The 23,869-nt window shown below is 35.9% G+C and overlaps 1 protein-coding gene and 1 long non-coding RNA gene across 8 annotated transcripts in view; one reads left to right on the plus strand and one right to left on the minus strand.

Moving 5' to 3' along the window:
• Positions 1–23,869, minus strand: part of PDE4D (phosphodiesterase 4D) — a 550,822-nt gene that overhangs the window by 134,581 nt on the left and 392,372 nt on the right. Inside the window, exon 1 of one of the 6 annotated variants that reach the window (XM_015848749.3) lies at positions 3,585–4,042. The exons of the other annotated variants lie outside the window; for them this stretch is intronic. Within the exon in view, the coding sequence (XP_015704235.1) occupies positions 3,585–3,649 (65 nt within the window). The 5' untranslated portion in view covers positions 3,650–4,042. Of the gene's footprint in view, positions 1–3,584; positions 4,043–23,869 lie in introns of those variants that run through there. 6 annotated transcript variants of the gene reach the window in all.
• LOC107306008 (uncharacterized) lies at positions 1,811–22,878 on the plus strand. Of its 2 annotated transcripts, none has more exons than XR_001551959.3 (2): positions 1,811–1,916; positions 19,973–21,149. It is a non-coding gene; the product is annotated as an uncharacterized LOC107306008 (long non-coding RNA). The 2 variants fall into 2 exon arrangements; XR_004305626.2 differs by lacking the exon at positions 1,811–1,916 and adding an exon at positions 3,958–4,120 and having other exon boundaries at positions 19,973–22,878.

Genomic DNA, 23,869 nt, shown 5'->3' on the forward strand with positions numbered 1-23,869 from the left:
CTCCATTAGATAGAACCTTTATTGGAATCTCTGTCATGATCTACATTAAAAATACAAGCAGGAAAAACTCATTCAAAATGTTCTGTTCCACTTATCTATAAACATATTATAGCCTGAGAAACTTCCCTCAGCTTCCTCCAACAACCTTCAGCAATTCCCAGCCTTCCAAACTTCCTGATACCGCAGACAAACAGTACTACCCACCCAAGGGGTTAAACAAGAACACATATAATGTTCTGTGTATTACCACAAACTGAATCACCACAGGCCTCTGCCCCGAGGGCAGCACAGAGGCTGGTATGTGCCCTTTGCAGATCAGCCAACCATAAGATCCAAAAACCAGGAAAGCATGAATTGGCATATGTTATAAAAAATAAGAACAGAGAACAGCTAACCCACAAAGTAAACAGATAACTACCAATCCAGAAGCAACAGGTATGCTTCAGAAGGAACTGTGGTAAAAGCTGACAATATTACTGAGACTTAGAGCTTTCGACTAATTATCTACATATTGAAAAAGTAGAGAACTTCTAGTATCAGGTTAATATGCTGTTGTCCAGACCCCCTGACTACTTGCTTGATTTTGTTAGGCTTTCAAAAGCGTATTTCAGTTCTTCCAAATTAATGTTTATGCACTATGTATATCACCAAAGAAATCCCACAAACAAAAAATAAAAAACCCAAACCTTAGAAAGTAGAAATATAGGAATATGCGTTTTGGTGGAACATACGCTCATTCCACTGCTCCTACACTGTGGTGTTAAACAGTAAAGAAAACACATTCAAATTCTTATTTAAATACTCTCTCCTAAGGTTTTATGTTAGAGTGAATTTCCATACTATGCTGTTACTCTCAGGAGCAGCAAGAGAAGTTCACCTTCTGCCACTGAAAAGTCTGTACCACCGCTTATTGGTTCTAGATTGTAGTTCACATTTACACTTCACAACTGTATCCTGAAGTCAGGAATGACTGGGTATTAAAACTCTGTTAAATTATTAAATAATTATTCTTAAATAAATCACTTCCATCTTATTTTGCATAAAAGCAACTGCCTACATTTACTTCTGTGTTACAGTGCTAGGTGAAGTTTCCCCTGGTGTCTCAGATGCAGATTTGCCCACAGACCCTGCAGGAAACCATCAGCACCACCTCCTCAGAGTAGTCTGGTGCACCCACTATCAGTGAGTGATACCCTCTGGATGCTTTTAAATACTGATACTGGAAAATACATGTTTTTACCATATAGGGTAAAGTTCTCCTCTTGTTCTGGATGGAGGGTCAGTATGATTTCAGGGAACTGAGAACATCCATTCCCCTCTCTGGTCTACAGGCACGTAGGGAGCCTAGATTCTGTTCTTCAGGGGAACACTGCGACTCATTCCTGTGCTCCAAAAAAACCACTGTGGTTTTTATTGCTTTTTGCGGTCTCCCATTCCTCCTTATCCCAGCTCCTCCTGCTATGTTAACAGATAAGGAGAATAATGTGCAGCAACCCTCCCTGCCTCCCAGCCTGAATAACCACCAGTGCTGCTGCCTTTATCACATTAACTGCTCTTAAGCTTTTTGTTTTAATGTTATGGCAAGACTGTTACAATTTTATCAGTATTCTGTCCCATGACAGGCTGAGAATGGCACCCATGGAACCAGACACACAGACTCTCAGGTCCTGTGATCAGAAACCCCAGTCTGACTCCAGCAGGTGGTTGGAGACCAGTCCTGCTCAGCCCACCAGACAGCTCCTCACCAGGAGGCCCTGGAGGGGCTGTGGGCTCCCTCCCTCCCTCCCTGCCTGCTCCTCCTCCAATCCTCCACTTGGGCAAGGCCTGCCTGGCTCAGCTGCACGCCACCAGAGAACAGTATGTACCTCATCCAGACAGATTCAAGGATCTCCCTGTCAGACACGTCCTGACCTCAGGTAATGTTTCCAAACGGCAGGATAGGAAATGACACTCAATTCGCAGTTAGTACAAAATGGATTCTCACCCACCAGATCAATGAGCTAGCTAAAGGCATGGGCAAAAAGGACACGGGCAGCTATTTTAGACAGTACCTGGTGGTCATACCAGCCTGTACATACAGCACAAGGGACTTTTCTTTCTCCTTTTAAAAGAACTGCTTTTTTTTTTATTTCCCTGAACATCACAGTTGTCAGCAGTCAAAAAAAAAAAAAAAAAAAAAAAAAAAAAAAGACATAATTGAAAGGAAGATAAATTAATCAGCAAGATACTGATTCACTTGCATTATCTTTATGTAATAATTATGGTAGATAGAGTTTAGGTCACTGCTTTGGATACACACAGTTTATTGTGGTACTTCCAGACATTACTGTTTTATGTGGTGGCACAGTGTAACACTTTAGTTATATCCACTTCACTGACATTTTGTTATTACTTTACTACATTTGAATGAAGATAAGGAGACACTTTTTACTGCTGTTGCTGCAGCAGAACTCTTCCTTAGCAGCTTCTGAGAACAAGTAGGAGCACTTTTTAGCTGGAGTACAGCAGTTGTTTCATTTTCTTTTGCTGAAAGATGTTCTCAGTTAAAAAACAGCTTGGAAAAAATTACCAGCTTTAATGACAGCACTGACATGACTTGGAATGATTTAATTCCAGGACTGTCTGAAACATAATGCTTTAAGAGCTAATTTTAAAGTATGTTAACTTAATATATTTGCTCAGAAAGGAATGTAATCACTGTTCTACCCTACAGTAACACGTGGGACACATGTCTAAACAAAGGCTGTATTTTAAAATACTGTTTTTGTAGCAGTTATGAAGGAATGAACAACTAGTCTGCTATTTGTTTACAAAAATGACTAAAGTTTTATTTAAAAAAAAAAATCAAGAAAAAAACCCAAAACCAGGGACATACTGAAAGAGAAAATTGGATTTGTTTTATATACCTCATAGAAAATTGTCCTTTCTGCCCTTACTAACCTATACAAAGCATAAAGTTCCCCAGGAAAATCTAATTAAAGACAATTGGTAACTGAAACCATTAAAAAGAAAATCACACAGAAAGATCACTATTACAATGTGCTTTACTCCGCCGAGCCTCTGAATGCAGGGAAATGCATGAGCCAAAACACAGCACAGTCTCTCGCTCATGCCACTGTCTCCTCCCAAGACACTTATCTCTACCAGTCGGTCTATTTATGCAGCAAAATGACATGTAAGGTTCTCAAAATAGCTCATGCAAACTATAGTTTGGTTCTGCTTTCCAGCCTCCAGAACTGCAAGCTGCTTGTAATAACTTTGCAGCTGAAGACTACTGAAGATTTTTAGAAAGTGTCTGTAAGTGCAAGGTCTAAACCTGATTACTGCATGGGAAAAACCCACAGAACTCCTCTCATTAAAAAAAATACTACACATGCAGTATTGTACAAAGAAACTACTTTTTTTTTTTTTTTTTTTTTTTTTTTTTTTTTACCTTACTATTAACTGTGTAATAGCTGAACATCTTTGATAATCATGCAAAATCTATCAGATCAAAAATGAAACACTGTGACTTTCTTGGGACAGGTCTGTGTCCCCATATTAGGAAAGGAAACTTGAAAGAGAAAAAAAGCCAAACACGTTACCACATTGTCTCGACAGTCCTTAAGGAGCTGGTAGATCGGGATCTTGGCTTCATAACAATGCTCATTTTGGAAAAATTCCTCCAGTCTTTCTAGCATTCAAACATCAGTTGTCCTTATAAAGCTCCAAGTACTCCATTTCAAAGTGTTTTTTTTAAATCCTCTCCTTAAAAATCCTTCACATGCTTTTCCTGTAATAATCCCGGCTCCAGAGGAAGAATTCTGACACGCTGCAACTCCTTCCTTTTTCACACTGAATTTATTCTAGCACTGTGCTGTTCGGAAATGACAGTGCTTTTCTCTTCTGCCTTGTATTGCCCTGGGAGGAACTAGTCTATTTTGAATCTATTCTCCCTGTAGGTCACATGGGAAACAAGGCAGCTGAAAAGAGTCTCTATCTCCTTCTTGCAGGCTGATAACAACAGGTTTAAAGGTCAATCACATTAAAAAAAAGAAAAAAAAAAAAAAAAAAAAAGAAAGAAAAAAGAAAAAAGAACAATGCTGATGAACAAAGAACGAAAGGAAAAGACGAATGTAAGGTACAGTAATGCTTGTGAGCTTGCAGGGAATTTCCATTCACAGACTTGCTAGATAAATTAATCTCTGGAGAGTAAAGAAAGGTACAAAGATCTTTCATTCTAAAAGTCTTACCTAAAAGTGTAATTCTTTCCTTTTTTTTTTTTTCTTTTTTTCCCTGCTAACCCTTGCCTCTACTATATCCTGTGTGTAAGAACTGTTGTTTAACTTTGCAAACCAGAAAGCATTCTGTCTCTGAAAGAAATTTGAAGCACTATGAGGAAGTTCAGTAAAAATAAAATTTGTTCTTGACTGTTAAAGTCAAACACATGTGCAGCTAATGTTAATAACCGGTGAAGGACAAAATGCCTTGGTTGAAGAACTCTCTCCTGTACTGCTGAAAGAGATATTTTCCTGTTATAGTAAGTACCTTAATACTTATGCATTACAAGTGGCTAAGTCTGCATTTTTAATATCTAGCCAAAAAGCTTACCAACGAGGTTTGAGAGTGACTTCCTTTGAGGAAATATTATTGTGATTTGACAGTTTCAGTGGTAAAGGAGAAAAAATGAAAATGCAAGAACTGAGATGGGAACAGACAAATTACGTATTTTGAATTTCCTTTTTCCTATGCTATATATATCTTTTAAACTGAAAGAGTGGAGTTATTGCTCAACAAGTGGTTACATGCATAATAGCCATTCCCTTGTAAAGTGTTCAGAAGTTCTGCAGTGTATTACTTTTTACCTTAGTTCAGCTTGATTAATAATGAAAGAAAGCAGTAAAAAATTTATTCGTAAAATGTACATAGATTTGACAAATAGAAAACATGATGAACAGGTCCTGTGCTAAACTATCAAATCATTCATCAAACAAAAATGTGTGTGAAGTGTGTAAAGCTCTCTGGAACCTTTGCACTTTCTTGCAGTACAATAAAATGCATTTACAAACTACACTGTATATCAACAGGAAAGATCCTAACTGCCCCGGAGGCTTGTGCTAGTCATCTGCACATAAAGTGCTCCACAGCAGCAGAAGGAATGTTAATAAGGTTTCATGCTAAGCACTCTGTTCTTCATGTTTTTTTGGCATCCATCTTTCAAATACCATCTACTGGTTAACACAGGAGCTTTTGTAAGAGTTCAGTAGAATCATAAAAGTTAAACTCAAAGGGTGGAAAAAGCATCTGTGATAAATTTAGCTCAAAGGATCATACAGTCACGGGACCTTTAATAACAGTTGGGTCTGTCAGTGTGCGCAGGTCACACGTCTGCAGTAGTGGACTCAAATCTGGCACTATGTTGTGAAACCTTTTTACTCTTTAAGCAGATGGAATGGGTCACAAAGGAAAACAAAACTGGTATGAAAATGGAGTGTTGGGTTATTACAGCATATATGTCATTTTATAACTTTTTTTTTCCCCCTTTATTTTAAAGCTCATCTGGTTATTTATTGTTGAAAAATATCAACGTGATTCCCATGTCAGTGAAAGGACACAAAACAAATAAAGAGATCTGTTGACTAAATGGTTTCACAGTAGTATAGAGGAATGGAATATTCAGGGATAACTTCTGCTGCACCATGCAATAGGTATCACAAGGGTTTTTTTTTTGGTTTTTTTTTTTTGGTCAGGAGTGTCTCACTGCTGCCTCCTACTTACAGTTACTGCAAATATAACTATTAATACACTGTAGCATATTTATTTACTAATCATTGCTAAACTATATAAATAACTGTAGCTGTATGAATGTATATCTAAGTTCATGCTTTTCAGTGCAGGTTAAAATAAATCCGATTGTCAGTGTAGATAAAGCACTAAAAACCAAGTAATATGATTTCCTTTTTGGCCCATTTCATCAGTTCTGTAGTAATGAACTTCAGTCCTCCACATGCCTGTCAGCTTCAGACCAGAAGCCATAATGAAGTACTTATTAAAAAGAAGACTACCATAATGCAATTGTATTCCAAGCAATCAAATCACACCCTGTTCTCAGCACAGGTTTCCTGAAAAACAGATTTCTGGTACAAGGGAGAATTCATTGTCCCTGAGTGTATCCATCTTTCCTGCTCCATTAGTGAGAAAAGATTTTCACAAGGAACTTAGTGTTTAAATAGAGTGAGAAAGGGAATATTTTCTAGAGAGAGGAACTTTTCTTTAGAAATTTCTTTAGAAATTTCTTTATTGGGGAACTTTTGGGACAAATTCAGCAAAATATAAGCAAAAGCTTATAATTCATATAAAAAGCCTGTGTTAACATTAATATAAATGGTGATTATATAAATGATTTAAATAGAGGAGCACAGCAGTCCGCTGTGCTCTTGAAAGATGATGGATCATTTATTTTAGGTCCAAGGCCTTGCTATGGGGTCAAATAACATAATTTCTGAAATTGTGAGAAACTGAGAGAAATAAAGGGAAGAGATATATAGCCATTCCAGCCTGATAGCAATGGAAAATGATAGGATAATGAATTATTTGTTAAAATAGCAAGTAAGAAGACATCAGCAGAAGTAAATGAAACTTCTCAAAGACACAAGAAATTGCAGTGTCAGATCCACCTCATTGTAAAGGTTGAGTCACTTCTCAGCAGATGAAAAAATTTATCTGTGTTCATTGCAAGCATTCTTTCTTCCCCAGACAATGTTTTTTAAGTTAGAACCTTTGCATTTTATGATATTAAATCCAAATATTCAAGATGAAAATTATTCTAAAGAAAAGTGTAGGTGTATGCATTATCATACACTGCATATTATTAGCAGATATGCAAAGTTTTAGAGATGTGCTGATAGGATATATAATGTATGTTAACACAAATAGCCATTTGTAGCATCAGATTTGTACACAAAATAATGTAACATATTAAAAATATAAAATAAAATAAAATAAAATAAAGTTTATTTTCCTACTTGGAATCCTTTTTTAGGGTGACAAATAAAAAAGAGAGAAAAAAAAACCTGCTCTTGGACTGAGCTCTTGTTAGAATACCATCACAATTAATGCAAGCTTTTGCTGCATAATGAGAACAAAGAAGTAGTAGTGTCAGTTAAAAAGAATACCAAAAGTTGAAACTGTTCAGTCCTGCAGCATACATTAATAGTAAAAGTGCTGGTCTTTATTATCTGTGTTTATCTGGTGACTGACATTGTGACTGTATAGTCAGGTTCTCTACAGAAGAAAAGAAACAACCAGAAATAATTACGACACCGATAATAAAATGTGTGCAGGATTCAACTCACTTTGAGGATGCTTGCTTCTTAGTTCTCGTGCTGAAGTTAGTAGTTGACTGAAACCCAGTGTTAAATTACACAAAATTGAAAATTAACTCGGGTTCGAAAAAACATGGCTTAGGGAATGAGGCGCAGGCTGAATTGTTTTGTTCTGTGTTTGGGAACATTTTTGTCTTGAGAATCTTTCTTAACCACTCTGAATTTAGGCTTCCTTTTTTTACAAATTCGAATAAAGCTGCTTAAAAAGCATTCAGACACCAAAGCACTGAAATAATGCTATAGGTGCTGGGTTATTATTATTGTCATTTTTGTATACAACCTGAAGAAATAGGTAGATGATTCTCCTCCTTATGACAAAGTGAATACCCCCTGTAGTTTGATAAGACTTGAGTTTAGCACTGTAGTTAAACCTGCAACAACCAATACCATTTCCTTGCTTGTGAAAAATTCTGGTGTATTTAATATATATGCATTGCTTGAGAAGACTTAGGGACATTGTTAGTGCATCAGGACAAACATAATTCTGGAAGACTGAAATCAAGTCTGAACATGCAAACGGTGACTGGGCTTGTAAATATGTAGTTTGGAATGCACATTAGCCAAATAAAGGTGGCAAATGACACACCTTTGCTTCTTGGTGTGCAGCCTTGGTTTCCTCAGATGGGATAACTGTAATTCCTCTAAAACCTGAAACTGAGCTTTTTTACTCAATACCACACTGAGTTTTCTTTAGCTGCTTTTGCAGCTAGTCTTGGGCATACTTTCTATCCTTCCTTGCTATTCCTCATATCTATGTGAAATAGCTTTCAGTATGCAAAGAGGTACTGAGACTTGAAAGTAACCTTTCTAGTTTCTACGAGCAGTGGCTTCACAACAGCAGAATAATTCCTTACAAGATAAGACTATACAAGTTAGTTTTGCTAGACTATGAGTTATGCAGTTCATCCTAGTTCATTCACAGCACTAGGTTGTAGGAATACAATAAGAGCCATTCAGAGCAGCAGCTGTGGAGCAAGATAAACAGCATGAGAACCAGGGACACCTCTAGAAGGAGAAGAAGGGACTCACAGCTCTGACTGGATATGTGCCTGCATGGACAGTTGAAAAGTGTTTTGTAGAATGCTCTGTTGACATGTAAAGGTGGTTGGGACAGTTGTAAGGGTGGATGAGAAAGCCAGAAAACAAAACTTGTGAAGGTGTATAAGGAATGTGAGAACTTGTAATAAACAATTTGGATCATTCACATCTGAGTCCGTGCCTCAAACACTGCACTACGTTATCCTCTTATATTCTGAATGGCAGTACAAGATTGAAGGACAGAAAAGGTGAGCAAGATGTTCTTATGTTACCTGTACTTGCGTTTGAGACTGAGTAATGCAAATGTTGCTCAGAAAAGACATCTTTCATTTATAAGAATTAGCCAGGAAGCTTGTGATACTACAGAAGTGTTACTGCTCAATGTAACAAATGATTTTAGAAATACTCTTTTGTAGGCTGTTGACAGAATGCCAGAAGATTAAACTCTGCTGTTCATTTCTGGCATATTCCTTCCAGACTGGAGCCAATACATTCAAGAGAAAAGACCTATATATCATTGTCTAAGAAAAATAACTGAAAAATATGGTAATATATACAACTAGGTACCCTTAAGAATGGAAAAAAAACAGCCATCTGGTTGTGCGCTAGGTGGCCCTGCTCTGGGTGTCCATGATTGCTGAGCAGTTGGACCAGATGACTTCCAGAGTTCCCTTCCAATCTTAACCATTCTGTCATTCTGTGAAAAAGACAAACCCAAGGGCACAGAAAAAAATATAGTCAGTAACATTTCCCTCCTATATTCTCTTACACTTAGCTGCCTAGATCAAGCTACTTGATTTATGAATAAATACAGCTTATTTGCTCTGTGATTACAGAGTAAATAAAGTTACTATGATGTGTTCTACCAGGGCTTTACCCACACTCAAGCAGTTAAAACTCCACACACTGCAAAGACCAGATATGAGGCTCATGGCACTCTGCCATGATACCTTTTCATAGAATCATAGAATCATTTCAGCTGGAAAAGGCCACTAAGGTCATCTAGTCCAACCATCAACCCATCACTACCATGCCCACTAATCATGTCACTCAGTGCCACATCTATATGTTTCTTAAACACCTGCATGAACAGTGACTTCACCACTTGTCTGGGCACCCAGAAATTTCTTGCAGTATCCAACCTGAACCTCCCTTGGTGCAACTTGAGGACATTCCCTCTAGTCCTATTGCTACTTACATGAAACAAGAGGTTGACCCCGATCTTGCCTCCTTTAATATAGCTATAGAGAACAATAAGATGTCCCCTGAGCTTTCTCTTCTACAGACTGAATAATCTCAGTTCTCTCAGCTGCTCCTCATAAGGCTTGTTTTACAGACCCCTCAGCAGCTTAGCTGTCCTTCTCCGGACATGTTCTAGGGCATCCATGTCTTTCTTGTAGTGAAGAACCCCATGTAGCGAAGACCTGGATGTGGCTTTCAGCAGCCTAGTCTAGTGGTTGGCCTGTGGCATGAGGGTTGAACCTAGATAACCTTTGAGGTCCTTTTCAACCAAGGCCATTCTATGATTCTATAAGAGCCCCAGACTGAACACCAAAGCTGAGTATACCTCCCCGCTCCTACTCACTACTCTATTTCTGATACAAGCCAGGAGGCCATGGGTGTTACCAGACACTTTGCCCCAAGCACTTGGGACCTGGAATTTGGCTTTGTTGAATCAAAGATATAGTTCAGCAACACCTGGTTTTCTAAGGATACTCAGATGCAGTACCCATGAGAAACTTCATGGTGTTGCTGCCCTTTATGTGACATGAACAGCAGTTGAAGCATGCATTGTGGAGTGGACTTACAGTCCCTTGCTGACCAGCACAGCAGAAGCCAGGTTCCAGATCAGCTAGGGTGAAAATGCGTCCCTCCATCATTCTGCCTGTATTTTACCTAACTCTCACATAATTCATTCTGTGATATATTCGGAGATAAGTAAATTCATTACTAACTGATTATAATTGATCAGTTAGGTTCAGTTGCAGAACAAAGAAGCTTAACACTATCAATATAAGAACCTGTGAAAAGCTTCATTTGCTAGAGATTAAAACATATATGTATTGTTGTATTAGGCGAAATACGGGGATGTTATCGGGATGTGACGTGACAGGCCCTTCACCATATTCTGGAAGAATCTTGCTACGTGTAACACAGTAGGCGTAGACGAAATGGATGTAGGTTATATAAGGTCATGTGTGCTTCAATAAATCGCCATTTTACCACGCAGCCACCTTGGTGTCAGTTGGTAATTGGTCTAACTACTGCTTCAGTTGGAGGCGAGAGATCATAAAGCAATTAACGATTGTAAAGCCTTCAATGTATATAATTTTTAGGAATAGAAAAAATAATTTTCTGACTTCACTTTCTAGGAAATATTGTGAGTTTATGAACAAATGCTATCAGCTATGGCTGTGGGCTATGGTGGTCAAATTTTAAGACTGGAATAAAAGCTAGGTGCAAACATTGGACTAATAATGGAAAGCAGTCGGTAGGCTATAATTATATACTAGACCAGAGGAAGACTTTGGACTTGAGCTGAACCAAGGCTCCCTAATGTATTAGGCTTTTTTTTTTTTTTTTTTTTTTTTTTTTTCCTTCTTCTATTTAAATAAGACCTACACACATGAACAGATATTCAAACTCTATATAACTATAAAAACATAGTTTGCATTATAAAAATATGGTTATGTCAGCTTTAAATGGACATACTGCAATAATTATAGAGGTAATTGTGCTTTTACAGGGAAAATCTATTGATGTTTCCATCATACCTTCTGTTTTTCAAGAGTTCATAGCTCATTAGCAACTATTTGCTAGACGCAAACTTGCATTACAGTGTCTTAGTCAAACAGTTGCTTAAAAAATAAACATAGGTTGCTTAAACTTAAGTCAGTGCAAAGTTAACCAGTAGCTATGTTTTACAAGTTGAATATGTCAATCTTTTTGGATAAAAAGAAAACACTAATATATATTTTTTTTTCCTTTTTTTTTCTTTTTTTTTCTTTTTTTCTTTTTCTTTTTTATTGTAAATTATACAGGGACTAATCATCATTGTCAGAGACTATAGTAAGAACTGTATTCTCTCTACAAAATTTTCATAATTTGTGCTAGTCTTGAACAAATTTACTGCTAAGTAAGAATAATAATCAAATAATGTTTAGTAGGATTAACTTCATTCCTGTTCAGAACAGTGGGGTAGTTTTACTATTATCATGCAGACACCTTAAAGAGATACATCTGGGAGACACTTAGGAATACCATTTCAAGAAAACATTATTCTTATATTTCAAGAATAGAAAATACACCATGATTTCAAGAAGATAAAACTTATACTTGCAACTTGAAAATTTAAAGATGCACTACAGTTTTAAGCATGATAGCAAATCTTGTATATCCAGGCACTCCTAAAGATAATTTATCTTGTGCGGAACAAAAAATCTATCACTAACAGCAAAACTGTGTTCTCCCACCACACATATTCTAAAGCAAATGTGTTCCCATAAGGTCTTTGTCTTGTTGCATGCTGTGAAGAAATCAATCTATGCAATCAAATAATCTTCTTGAAAGCAAATTTACACTGTGGTATTCACATCTGTGCAGTTTTCTAAAAGTAAGGAGAGCAGTTTTCCCTACTTCTTCACTAGAATTTTATCATCCACAGATACTGTACAATGACCTGAATGAAGCAGACATGGATAGCACTTTTTTTGATTGAATGACATAAAGTCATAGAATCACTAAGGTTGAAAAAGACCTCTAAGATCATCTATTCTAATAATTCAGCAGACACCAGTACTTCCCACTAAACCACATTCCTATGTGCTACACCTGCCCTTTCCTTAAGGGGTCTCCAGGAACAACATTATACATCTTTCAGAAAAATGTGAGGAATTTCAATTAAATAATTCACTATGCCGTTAAAGTTTTCTTGAAGAGGAACTACACCTCCTGGTCATCTTTGTTTCCACTGAAACACTAATCCAAAACATCCACTGAAATCTGTATAAAATTCTCTAATCATGTTTATTGTTTATTTGTTTTACAGGTATGGAAAACTCCAAGGACTTAATCTAGCTTCCATACTGAACAACAACAAAAAGATTAAATTCTTGCATTTTATATAAACACTCACAACACAGAGATTTGCTTCATTTTTAATACAAAATTCTTAACATTGTGATTAAAGCAGTATTGTGTTTTAAAAATGTGGCAACTTGTAGGACAGTATTCTATCAGCACAAATTCAGAGTGTTTCTTCTTATGAATTATTCACTGAGATCTAAATGAAGAACACCAAGAAAGCAGTTTTCTCACTAGTGTTGAGTTGTCAGGTTTGGTTCATGGTTTCTGTTGGTCAGTTAGGATCTGTTTCTAGACAGCTCTCAAAGGTACTTTCAGGGGCAGGCTATTTCCATGATTTAGATATCTATTTTAAGACAAAATGAATTGCTCCTCACAGCTCTCTATCTGTCTGTGGCCTACAGGGGGCATCTGTCTAGTCCACTGTAAACCTCGATAATGGGTGATTTGGAATGTGTTTGATAAAATTCTTAAAAACTGTAAGAAACTATGATGTGACTTCCTTGCATGCAGCAGTTTAACTGAAAGTAGACAGGATTAAAGTTTTTGCTTTCACAGAAATTAAGATTTTGGGGTCTTTTCACATTTGGCCTAGTCTTTCCATATTTGGAAAAAGTGAGAATGGAGCAGTGTCAAGATAATGCCACCACCTCCCCTAAGGATCTTGAATCCCAGAGAGTAGGAAAAGTATAGTGACGAAAAGGAATATATGTTATCTACTATGTCACCTATGCCTAGCACTAAATCTTACCTAAGACTGAACTCTCCTGAATACCCTGACATCTAGAAGAGGAAATATAGAGGTTTCTCCCATGCACCAATCCTAATTTTCGCTCCATTTTAGGACAAATTTATTAGTCTTGTCTGAACTCTGTTTCACTTTTCTGTGTTCCCCCCCTAGCCCCCGCAGACAATTTATCAGGCAAAAAAAGGGCATACTGAAAAATAAATATCAAAAATTGTCTGCAGCACTGGCAGAGATGCCTGTAGCCAAAAACTTAATCTTGTACATGTATACATTGCATAGATTGAATACAAGTATTTCAGCATCGCTTCACTGAACAAGTTTAACAATGCACACTTCTCCTCTCTGTCTAGAAGGCAAATAAAACAGAATAAAACAGATGCCTCACGTGTAATCAAATTCTTGAAAAATCTATCATATTCAGTATTCTAAACAGCATCAGTATACCAGTATATCAGTATATTAAGTAGCTTTCTTCATATAAGTGTATTTATATGTGGGACAGCAATTCTGAAATCAGCACACTTTTATCTGATACTTAGCTAGTGTTTTCCTTTCACATATTTTAATAATAAATCTCTGCTACAGCAAGTGAATCTTCTCTCTTTTCTTGATGCACTCCTTCAGAAGTTGATTAGCAGAGCTATCTCTATTTTTAACCACTGAATCTGATCCAGCTGACTTCCTAATAGTCATTTGCTGCCGTGTTAAAGGCTGAAGAAACAATTGCTATTTTATCGAGAGGCACCAAGACTTTCTCCTTCTTAATATATATATATCTCTCACACACACACACACACACACACACATATATATATTTTACTTAAGGCTGGCAACTCATCAACTTTAAAACACCTCATTTCCTATAAAAAAAGTTATAATTTACCATTGCAAAGGGCAGCCTTGCCTGTTCATTTCCCTTTTGTGATTAACATGTCTGAAAGAACATTATTCTATTAAAGATAATGTTAAATGAGAACCAATAGCAGTTCAAATCAACTACGGGCACTGGACTTTTCTTCTTGCAAATGTGTTTGTCTAAAAGAATATGGTTAACCAAATCACTCTTGTTTCTTTTTTAATTTGTACTTTCTCAAAAACAAACAAACAAGCCCCAAATATTAAATTATCATTTCTTTGAAAATTCACGACACTTTTCTCTCCACTCCCTTATAAATTACAAAACTTATTTAAAGTAGCTTTTCCTCAAATTAAATTTTCCCTGGAAGAATATACTCTTTCATTCAGCGGTGGTAATCTTGTTGTAGATTATTTTTGAAAGCTTATCGTTACAGATTCTTCTAAGGAACAGCTACATGATCACAATTGTTACTTACTATAAAATCAGTTATGTCACAGTTGGAATCCACAACCATTTAAAATAGTTATCAGTTTTGTCCTTAAAATTGTTACAATTTGCTTGTACTAAACTTCAAAGAGTCGCAGTATTTTTTAATTTGCTTTATTATTAAGCAGTGCTTCAAATGACCTTCTCCTGGCCAAATCTTATTTTCATTCTCCTTGAGCTCCAACATATTTTGAAGCCAGAAACGAATCCCCAATTCTAAAAAATCTTTCATACTCAGCATTCTCTTCTCTCATATTTCAACTTGCTGTCTGACTGAAATCTTGCTTTCTTCTCTCAGCTTTACCTACATCTCCTTCAAAGATAATTCCTTAGTCATGTTCTTTCTTTACTACCATTTTAGAACTATTTTTAGGCTTATATTGAAGGAGTCATTAAGTAGCATTCTTACCTCACTTTACTAGCTGTGTTTCTGCCATTGTTTTTAATATCTCCTTACAAGCAGGTGCAATTTAAATGAGCATCACTTATTCATCTTTTTGTCTGTCATATGGATAGCACTTTCATTTTTTTATGACATCCTACAATAATCTCAGCCTTCCTCCTTCATTTTGGCCTAATTAAGATATATCCAAACAACCTCACTTTCATTGTGATAATATTTCCAAGAGCCAGACTTCCCTGATTTGTAGAACTTAAATTCTTTCCATGTCCCCAGACTTGTCTGGAATCGCCACTTCCAAGTCAAAAACTTCCACTTTTTCCTGACCTGCTGCTTCAGCAGTATAATTCCATTTGCTTGTCCCTGAGTTCTTCCTCCTTTTCTCATATGTGATATTTATTCTATATAAATTTCATTTTCTTTCCTCCACATTGTTTACATTTTTCCATATCTATTAGTTTGCCTAAAAACTGTCATTATGTCCCTCCTCCGTCCCCCCCCCCCACATTTTTTGTTGTTGTTGTTCTTTTCTGAAGCACTTCTGTTTTTCATGCAAACTTCTGTGAAATTTCATACCCCTTTAAACTTCTCTTATAAAAGATCTCCTCAAAACTGCTATTTTCATAGAGTTTTCTGACTGACATTCAAAGGAAAATTAAAAAACTAAGGATACTAAGCTGCACAAATCATCCTAAATTTTTGCTTTCTTCTAATTGTTGTTGTAAATTATGCACAAAACTACTTAGAAAAGAAACCTCTCTAAATATACATAGCAGCTTCCATGAAAATAGATTTTTCAACAGTAAATGACCTTTTCTCTTTTTCTCCTCTGAATTTAATACACGATTAGCTTTACAGAAAACTGTGCAATGTTTGATATTACAAACACTTAAAAACTACCACTGATATAAACTTTTGGTGGCTTTTCAACATTTTAGAACATCATGTTCTTCAGATATCAGTGTGCTTCTTGCAGTGATTTGTAAAACCAGCAATGTATTTTGAATGCAAACAGAAGTTACATGAGCTTATAAGAATGGAGCAGTTTATATCATATTATTACAGCCAAGTTTAGAACACCATAAAGCATGACATTTGAATGGATTTACATTGGAGTATAGATGTCTTCAAATTTCTTGCTGTCATATTTTGAAATGTGAAGACATCTATACTCCCATGTAACCCATCTGAATTTCATGCTTAATGATGTTCTAATGAAGTCAGGCTATTTCCTGCGGTTTTAATCAGTCTGAATTTTTTGATGTTGTACGTCAGTTTTCTGCCATTCATCTTCAGATTAAGTTCAGTCAGTATGATTTCACACGTACCTTGGAAAATATTTTTCTCTGTAAGTTTGCCAGTATAATTAGTAAGAAGCTGAACTCTTTCTATTTCTTTTAAATCCCTTTGTTATAACATTTAACTACTTTGTATACTAAAGATCTAACTAAACATGTGAAGATGAGCCAAATCAAATAGAAGTCAAAGAGCCAATTTCTGAAAATTTCACCCTACACTTCAGGCTAATACATTAGAGTAACAGCAGTGTGCTACGCAAGACTGCTCATGGGCTTGAGAGCATGCCAAATGATGAATATTATGTAGATTTGTATTTATAGCATATTTGGCTTCTGTATAGCAGGGCTAGAAATATTCAACATTGAACAGCGCCCAACAGTTACCTTGCATTGCCTACTTAACTTGTCCTTAAGAATTTTTCCTTTTGGAGATGAAAAATTAGTTAGAAGTTTTGTATTTGAAATAAAAAAAAGCAGCAACAAAAAAGCTGACTTTACGTACCACTTCAGAATGACTGAAGATTAAATGCAGGGTTCAACAGTAATATGTTTACATGACCTGAATTTTTACAACATTGATTAGATCACTTTGCACTGGTTCAAAAAGGGAAGGAGCTCAAACAATACTGCTTTTAAGCACCTATTGCTTTAAAACGTACAGACCCAAGGGCCATGTGGAGAGAACGATTGCTGTTTTCGTCATATGAGTCAATATTCCAGAGAGTGTCAACACTTGCAGGTCATCTTGGTGACCTGGACAATAAAACATTTATGTAATTTAAGTTTCCAGCAACATTATGAAATTTTATTTCCTTCATTTTAAAATATCTTCTTTATAACATTTTCCCTTTCCTTTCCTTCCCTTCCTATTAAATTTAGTTGTAGAATTTACTAGCACATATTTTTTACAGTTACGTGTCAACAAGAGCTATGACCACTATCTTACATCCTGATATGAAAGTCACCATGTGAGTGTTTAGAAAAAGAAATAAAATAAATTATTCTGCAGTCAAAGTGACTGTGAGAGATACAGAACAAATATGAAAATTTCAAAATATTATGGATACAAAAGCTCATAAGAGAAACTTTCTGCATGGCAGCAGTACTGGTTTGCCTTGTTTGTGTACAAAACAGGTACGTATTTTCCATGAAGTTTTACTTAGAGAATCACAATAAAGCCATTAGGTGACTGAAGTCTAAATCTGCATCAGTGTGCTTGTTGCTGCTGGCAGTGTGGGGTGACTATGCCTGGCTATGAAACAAATTTCAGCTATTTACTATACAAATAATTGGAAGGTAATTTATAATCAGAGAACTTTGTAAATTGCATCCATGAGGATAACTCAGTGGGGCAGACTGTCAGCTCCAGGAACCCTAACTCTGTTCCAGAAAAGTTGCAAATCTTGTTTTGCCAAAAAGTGGCATAATGGATTGAAAAGGTCAAGGGAGCTGGGAAGCTATTTCATCCCTACTAATGAGACAAATAAAATAATTGAGCTGCAGCAGTGTAGTGCAACTTTTTCTAATCACTGATTAGACAGTGCTCATATATCACTGCAGTCTATCACTTCTTTCATCTGAATGCTTTTTTCCCCCTTCTTAGCAGTTTTTTCCACCCCACTCCCTTTGCCCCATATTTTCCTACAGTACAGCCAGAGCAAATATGGAGATTAAAGTTGTAAAAGTTAATTCTTACACTCTGCTTAACTTTCTGTAGTTATCCATTTCTTAATTTTCAGTTCTGATTCTGCAGGTAACTCAACAACTGCAGATGAAAAATGGCATCAGAATATTCTGAATTTTAAATTCAAAATGGATTGACAAAGCTGAAGTAAATCAAGATTATTTTCACTACACAGAATTATCACAGCATTTTCTTTATCTACCTGCCAAGTAAGGAAATACATTTTTCCATAAATGTGGTCTCCACAATGCTTTATTCCATTAACTGTAAATCAAATTGCAGTAATATTATGTATACACAGAAACAGAACTAACAGAAAGTAGGTAATTAAAGCAGTCAATCTGGTAGCCAGAAATATAATCTAGAAACAAAGCAAAAAAAAACCCTGCAATTACTTCACTTAAAAAAAGGAACAGATAATAAATATAATGAAAGACAGTTATTTAGGTTGTAGCTAAAAATACTGAATATGAAAATGCTCATAAACTACAGATGTAAAAAGTTTTTAAGTATATAAAAAGACATAAAGTCACTGACAGTATATCATCACTGACAGTATATCATCACTTCCTTAAGCTATCAGGTATAAAGGCAAAAATGAAGATGATGCACTGAATTCAGGGTAAGATCTCTAAGACTTTGAAGGCAGATGCCCTAGAATGCTTTACATTATTGCCACAAACTGTTTATGTTATTACAATGAAAAGCTATTTTGAGGGAGGTGAATCTGTAAGCACAGAAGGCTGACATGATCAAGTTTGTGTCTTACTGAAAGTGTCTACTTGGAAGCAGTTTGACCCTTATCCTTTTATAGCAACATTGTGTATGAAACTTAATGGTGAACTAAATATTGCAGGATCAAAATAATGTATTTTATCCAAAATAAATGTTATCTTGAATATTTAGAAGTGTTTTAGGAGAAATTATTTACGATAGAAGGAACCCATATACTTCTCGTTATTAAAGGTACACTGGCAAACTGTGATCACATCAGACTGCTCTTCGTTGTAATAAATAATTTTCATTGACATACTCTGACTACCTTTTATCCTCCTTAGTTTAAACTTACATTAGCTACTATAAACTGAAAATGACAGATTAATTCAAATGTACAGTCCAAGTTATAAAATACTTTTTTGGTCAAAGACCAACTGTTGCTTTGAGGTGATGAAGAGAATAAAAATTCAGCTTTTTTTTTTTTTTTTTTCCTCTTTTTTTTTTTTTTTTTTTTTTTCCTCACTGGAAAGTACAGCTTTTCTAGAATAGCCTACTTCTCTCCTTACATCTTAAAACAGTCTTGTTGCACAGCTGGGAAATCGGCATCTTGAAAGGATATCAGGAAAGATGAGGCTGGGGACTGTCACATGTTGATTGCAGCCTGGGTTAATCACTTGACTACGTTAGTGCTCTAAACAAATACAACTTAGAAGCAAGTACAACTCAGAAACAAATACTTCAAAGTAGACCTTCATCATGATGACCAGCCGGGGACTTATTTCCATCATTCATATTGCATTTAAAACCCTTACTGAAATAAAGTAGAGTTTTGGATGAATAAGTTAAAGGTATGACTATTAAAGTGGCATTGCCCTGCCTTGCCAACTTCTAAAACTTTATTTCCAGTCTCACAGGCTATGACATTTTCATTAAAGCTCCTGAAGTCCAGCAGTTGTTCAAAAACCTCAAACTGCATGTAAATCAAGCTCCCAGCTTTTCTGGCTTTGGGCTGTTTTTTTTTTTTTGTTTGTTTGTTTGGTTTTTTTTTAAGAACTTGAGATTGACAGTACTGTGACATACACTGTCAGAATATAAACAGTAGAAAGCTGTGATAGTTTAATGGAGTTGAAAGACACTAAAACGTTCTTAATGGAGGTTTACTCATATATAGTGGATGTACGTAATTTAAGTTTTAAATATTGATATCCCTGCTTTGAGACTTTTTACTTCAACATCTCTGTATTATTCTGGTTTCCATTGACCCACATTTCCACTCTCATCTCTTTTTGTCACAGCTTCTGAAGACTTCTGTTTTTCTTTGCTAGCAGTACTCATCGTTAGAAAGATCTATGGCACAACGTTGGCCTGTGCCACTTAAAAGGATCCCAAGCACACTTGAAAATGACTTGTGAATTACTATGGACCACCTGAGATCTGGACCAAGGACTGCTCCAAATGAGGGTGGAGCAGCACAGATTAGTATTATCAACATTGTCCTGACAGCTACTCCTGGTTCATCATCTGGAAGGACTTCTGGATTGATTTATTCACTGTGTAGACACAAACAAGCCAAAATCAGAGACACTAAAAAGCACTCATTAAAACAATCTGGGCTAGCACTTTCTAATAGCATCAGGAAACAGTATAAATAGCTTTGTATCAAAATTTAGAGAAACATGCATCTATTGAACTTTGACATAGAGAAGATTTGTATGCTTGGATGATTTTCTGTTTAACAGACACTACTAGATTAATACATACTTCTATTTCAATTTTATATGCTTTTGAAACTTAATGTGTGATGTATTTAAGATTCTGAATAGAAGAGTACACAAAGAATAAATGTGTATCTTTTTCTGTTATCATTTTATTGTAAATAATATTCTAGCAAGGACAACTTAGAAGAAAAAAATGTGGGAGTAAAGCTTAAGCACTTGGTGGATCACAAGGATATGTGCTTCTCTAACATAACTAAAATTTTGTCTGTATTTTGGAAAAAGAACTCATGAAATCATACTAATTTTTGCCATTAACTCCAAGTATCAGTACACCAATTGTATTATATAATTTATACTCTCGAGTACAAACACTAATTATTATATTTTTCATTAAAGTGTGCCTGGATTTGAATTGTAAAACCACTCTAGTTAGAATTCTTTCTGTATCTGAGATCCCAAGCAGAATTTATCAGAAACAAGAACAAAATGCATTTTATGCTAAAATGTAAAGATCCACAAAATAAGTCATGTTTCAATATACGCTGCACATGGAAGAAAGCTTAAAATTTGACAATAGAAAAGAGGAAATAAGGAAAAAACATTGTTTTCAATTTAATAGCTTCATTAAGACTTTGTGATTTTCTCATTAAGGTTTGGATGCTGAGATTAATGTTAAGAGAAGGTATGACTGCCTTTTTTTTTTTTTCCTCAATTTGTAAAAAAAAAAAATTAAAAAAAAAAATCTGTATTTTCATTATGAGTGCTGATCTGTTTAGCCACATATGGCAGTAAAACGCTAAATTTCTCCCTAATTCTCAACTGCAAGGAAATGATCCTGAATAGACAGTTTGATTTAGGAACTCATCCTTTCTGAACATCTTACTGTATACTCATGGAAGATTTTTCCTTTTACAGGATTTAGAAAAAGCTTTGCTTTTTTTTTTCATGTGCTACCAGTAAGCCTGACTCTCTGCCTTTATCTTCTGTTGCCTTGCAGACTGACTCAAGTTTTCAATTTATCATTTTTTAACTGTTCGGTCCTGCTTCAAGTGATGTTGAAACATTTGGCTTTCCTTCCAGTGCATGACATAAAACGGATGGGCTTTGTTGCTTGGAACAGCTGGCTTCTCTACTTTTCTAGTTGAGCTTTTCCAAAACCACATTCTTTTCCTTTTATTTATTTATTTGTTGTTGTTGTTGTTGTTTGCTTATGAGTAAGATGAGCACAAAGCAAGGAAAAATGATGTAATTAGACGGTTACTTAGAAACTCCATTAGAAGTTGAAACATGTTTTGCACTTTTAGGAAAACCATATAAACATAAGAAATTATCAGATACTCTTACTGTCATATGAATTAAGGTCAGAAACTACATCATTTACATATTTCTTATTGCAATGTAAAGCTTCTGCCTGACACCCGAGCTGTCTGACTAGCAGATCCTGCTGTATTTGCCAGAGTATAATTGGTAATTTTAAGTTCCATGTATTGCCACATTCAGTTTATCATAAGGAAAAGAAAGCATTTCATGCAGTGGAAAAGATTGGAGCATTTCTCATTTGAGGAAAAAAGCTCTAATTCCCTAGGGATGCATTACCCTTTGATCAGAATGGACACTTCAGCCAGCCAGCTGTCCTTGCTTCCAAGCACACCTGAAACGGTTATGTGCAAAAGAAGACAATTCACCATTTATGAAACTAGCAAAGTTTTCTTTGCAGTGTGAACTCTCTCGTTTTCTGTGTGTGAGAAGATTTTTGCAGTAGGTCTGATGCTGGCCGAACATAATTCCTGACAATGCAAAAGCTGTGGAAGTATGCCAATGTGCCCAAGTGATTTTGGTGCTGCTTGCACTTCCACAGCAGTTTATAACATGGGTTTAGGTGTTTGGTGCTATCTGGAAAGAGCAGGAAGAAGGAAAAATTGCCTTCAGATGAAGTCATGAGGACACTGAAAAAACTGGTATGGCTTGCCATCCAGCAACTGCAGTTTAAGTTCTATTCACAGTCTGACTTAAAGAGTATATTATGGCAAAACTTATGTAGCTCAAGGTGGAACTACTTTGTATTTTTCTTTTTATTTTTTATTATCTATCTATCTATTTATTTATTTACATCTGCGTATGTTATAATCAAGGCAATACGGGGCCTCCTATTCTCCATCTGAAAACAATGATATCCCATTTAAGTAGTGTTGCTTTCTTCCATTTTAGGTTTCTTCACTAGCTAAACAACTTCAGCTAGTGTTAACAGGAACTTATCTTATCCTGCTTGGAAGTGATGACAGATATTCTTCAGCTATGCTGTTGTTTGTTCTGCTGTGTCACTGCTTTTGCAGTTTCAACAGAAATTTTTACCAAGTATGTGAAAGCTAAGCCACTAAAAAGCTGAGCACTGACTGGAAATGTAACAAAATAAATGAATAAATAAATAGAGTGAAGCAGAGTTCACGAGGACAAACAATAAAGTAAGCAATATTTCTTCCTGACCAACTTCTGATGCTTCAATCATTCTAATGTTAGTATATATGTGTATAGATATACATGTGTATGCTTAAGACAAATATAATATGCACATTTATAGGTGCATATACACATCTTGTGGATAAGGAGGATATTGGACTGGTGTGTGTGTACCAAAATGTTATATGTGGGCAAGAGCCTTGGCTGTCTTTTGGTGTTATTTTTTAATTATTTTTTTAATCATTGTTTATATACCATTTATTTCCTTCCTCCTTCCTTCCTTCCTTCCTTCCTCCCTTCCTTCCTTCCTTCCTTCCTTCCTTCCTCCCTTCCTTCCTTCCTCCCTCCCTCCCTCCCTTCCTTCCTTCTTTCCTTCCTTCCTTCCTTCCTTCCTTCCTTCCTTCCTTCCTTCCTTCCTTCCTTCCTTCCTTCCTTCCTTCCTTCCTTCCTTCCTTCCTTCCTTCCTTCCTTCCTTCCTTCCTTCCTTCCTTCCTTCCTTCCTTCCTTCCTTCCTTCCTTCCTTCCTTCCTTCCTTCCTTCCTTCCTTCCTTCCTTCCTTCCTTCCTTCCTTCCTTCCTTCCTTCCTTCCTCCCTTCCTTCCTCCCTTCCTTCCTCCCTTCCTTCCCTTTTGCCATATTGCAGAATTTCTCTATTAATACTCACATACTGTTTTTACAAGGATGACCAGAACACTACGTGATATGCAGCTATTAGTGGTTTCTGGGGCTAAGAAATAAATTGTATTTACTAACACCAACAAGAAATTTGAGATTTTTCATTTCCTTTGCAGTAAAAAGTGATGTACTCATATCCACAGTGGATATAAACATCTACAGTGGCACAAAATTAACATCTACAGGTTACTCCCATAACATTTTCTTCTTCTATAATGCAGTTTCTAGAAATTAATTACAACATTTTGACATGGTACATGCTGAACTAGCGTCAGCTTGTTCCTGATGTGTTGGGTATCAGATTGAATGATCTAATTATAGTGCTTCTAGAATTTGTTATACA

The sequence above is a fragment of the Coturnix japonica genome, chromosome Z (genome assembly GCF_054131305.1).
Source record: "Coturnix japonica strain WE chromosome Z, WE-NBRP24, whole genome shotgun sequence".
Lineage (NCBI taxonomy): Eukaryota > Metazoa > Chordata > Aves > Galliformes > Phasianidae > Coturnix > Coturnix japonica.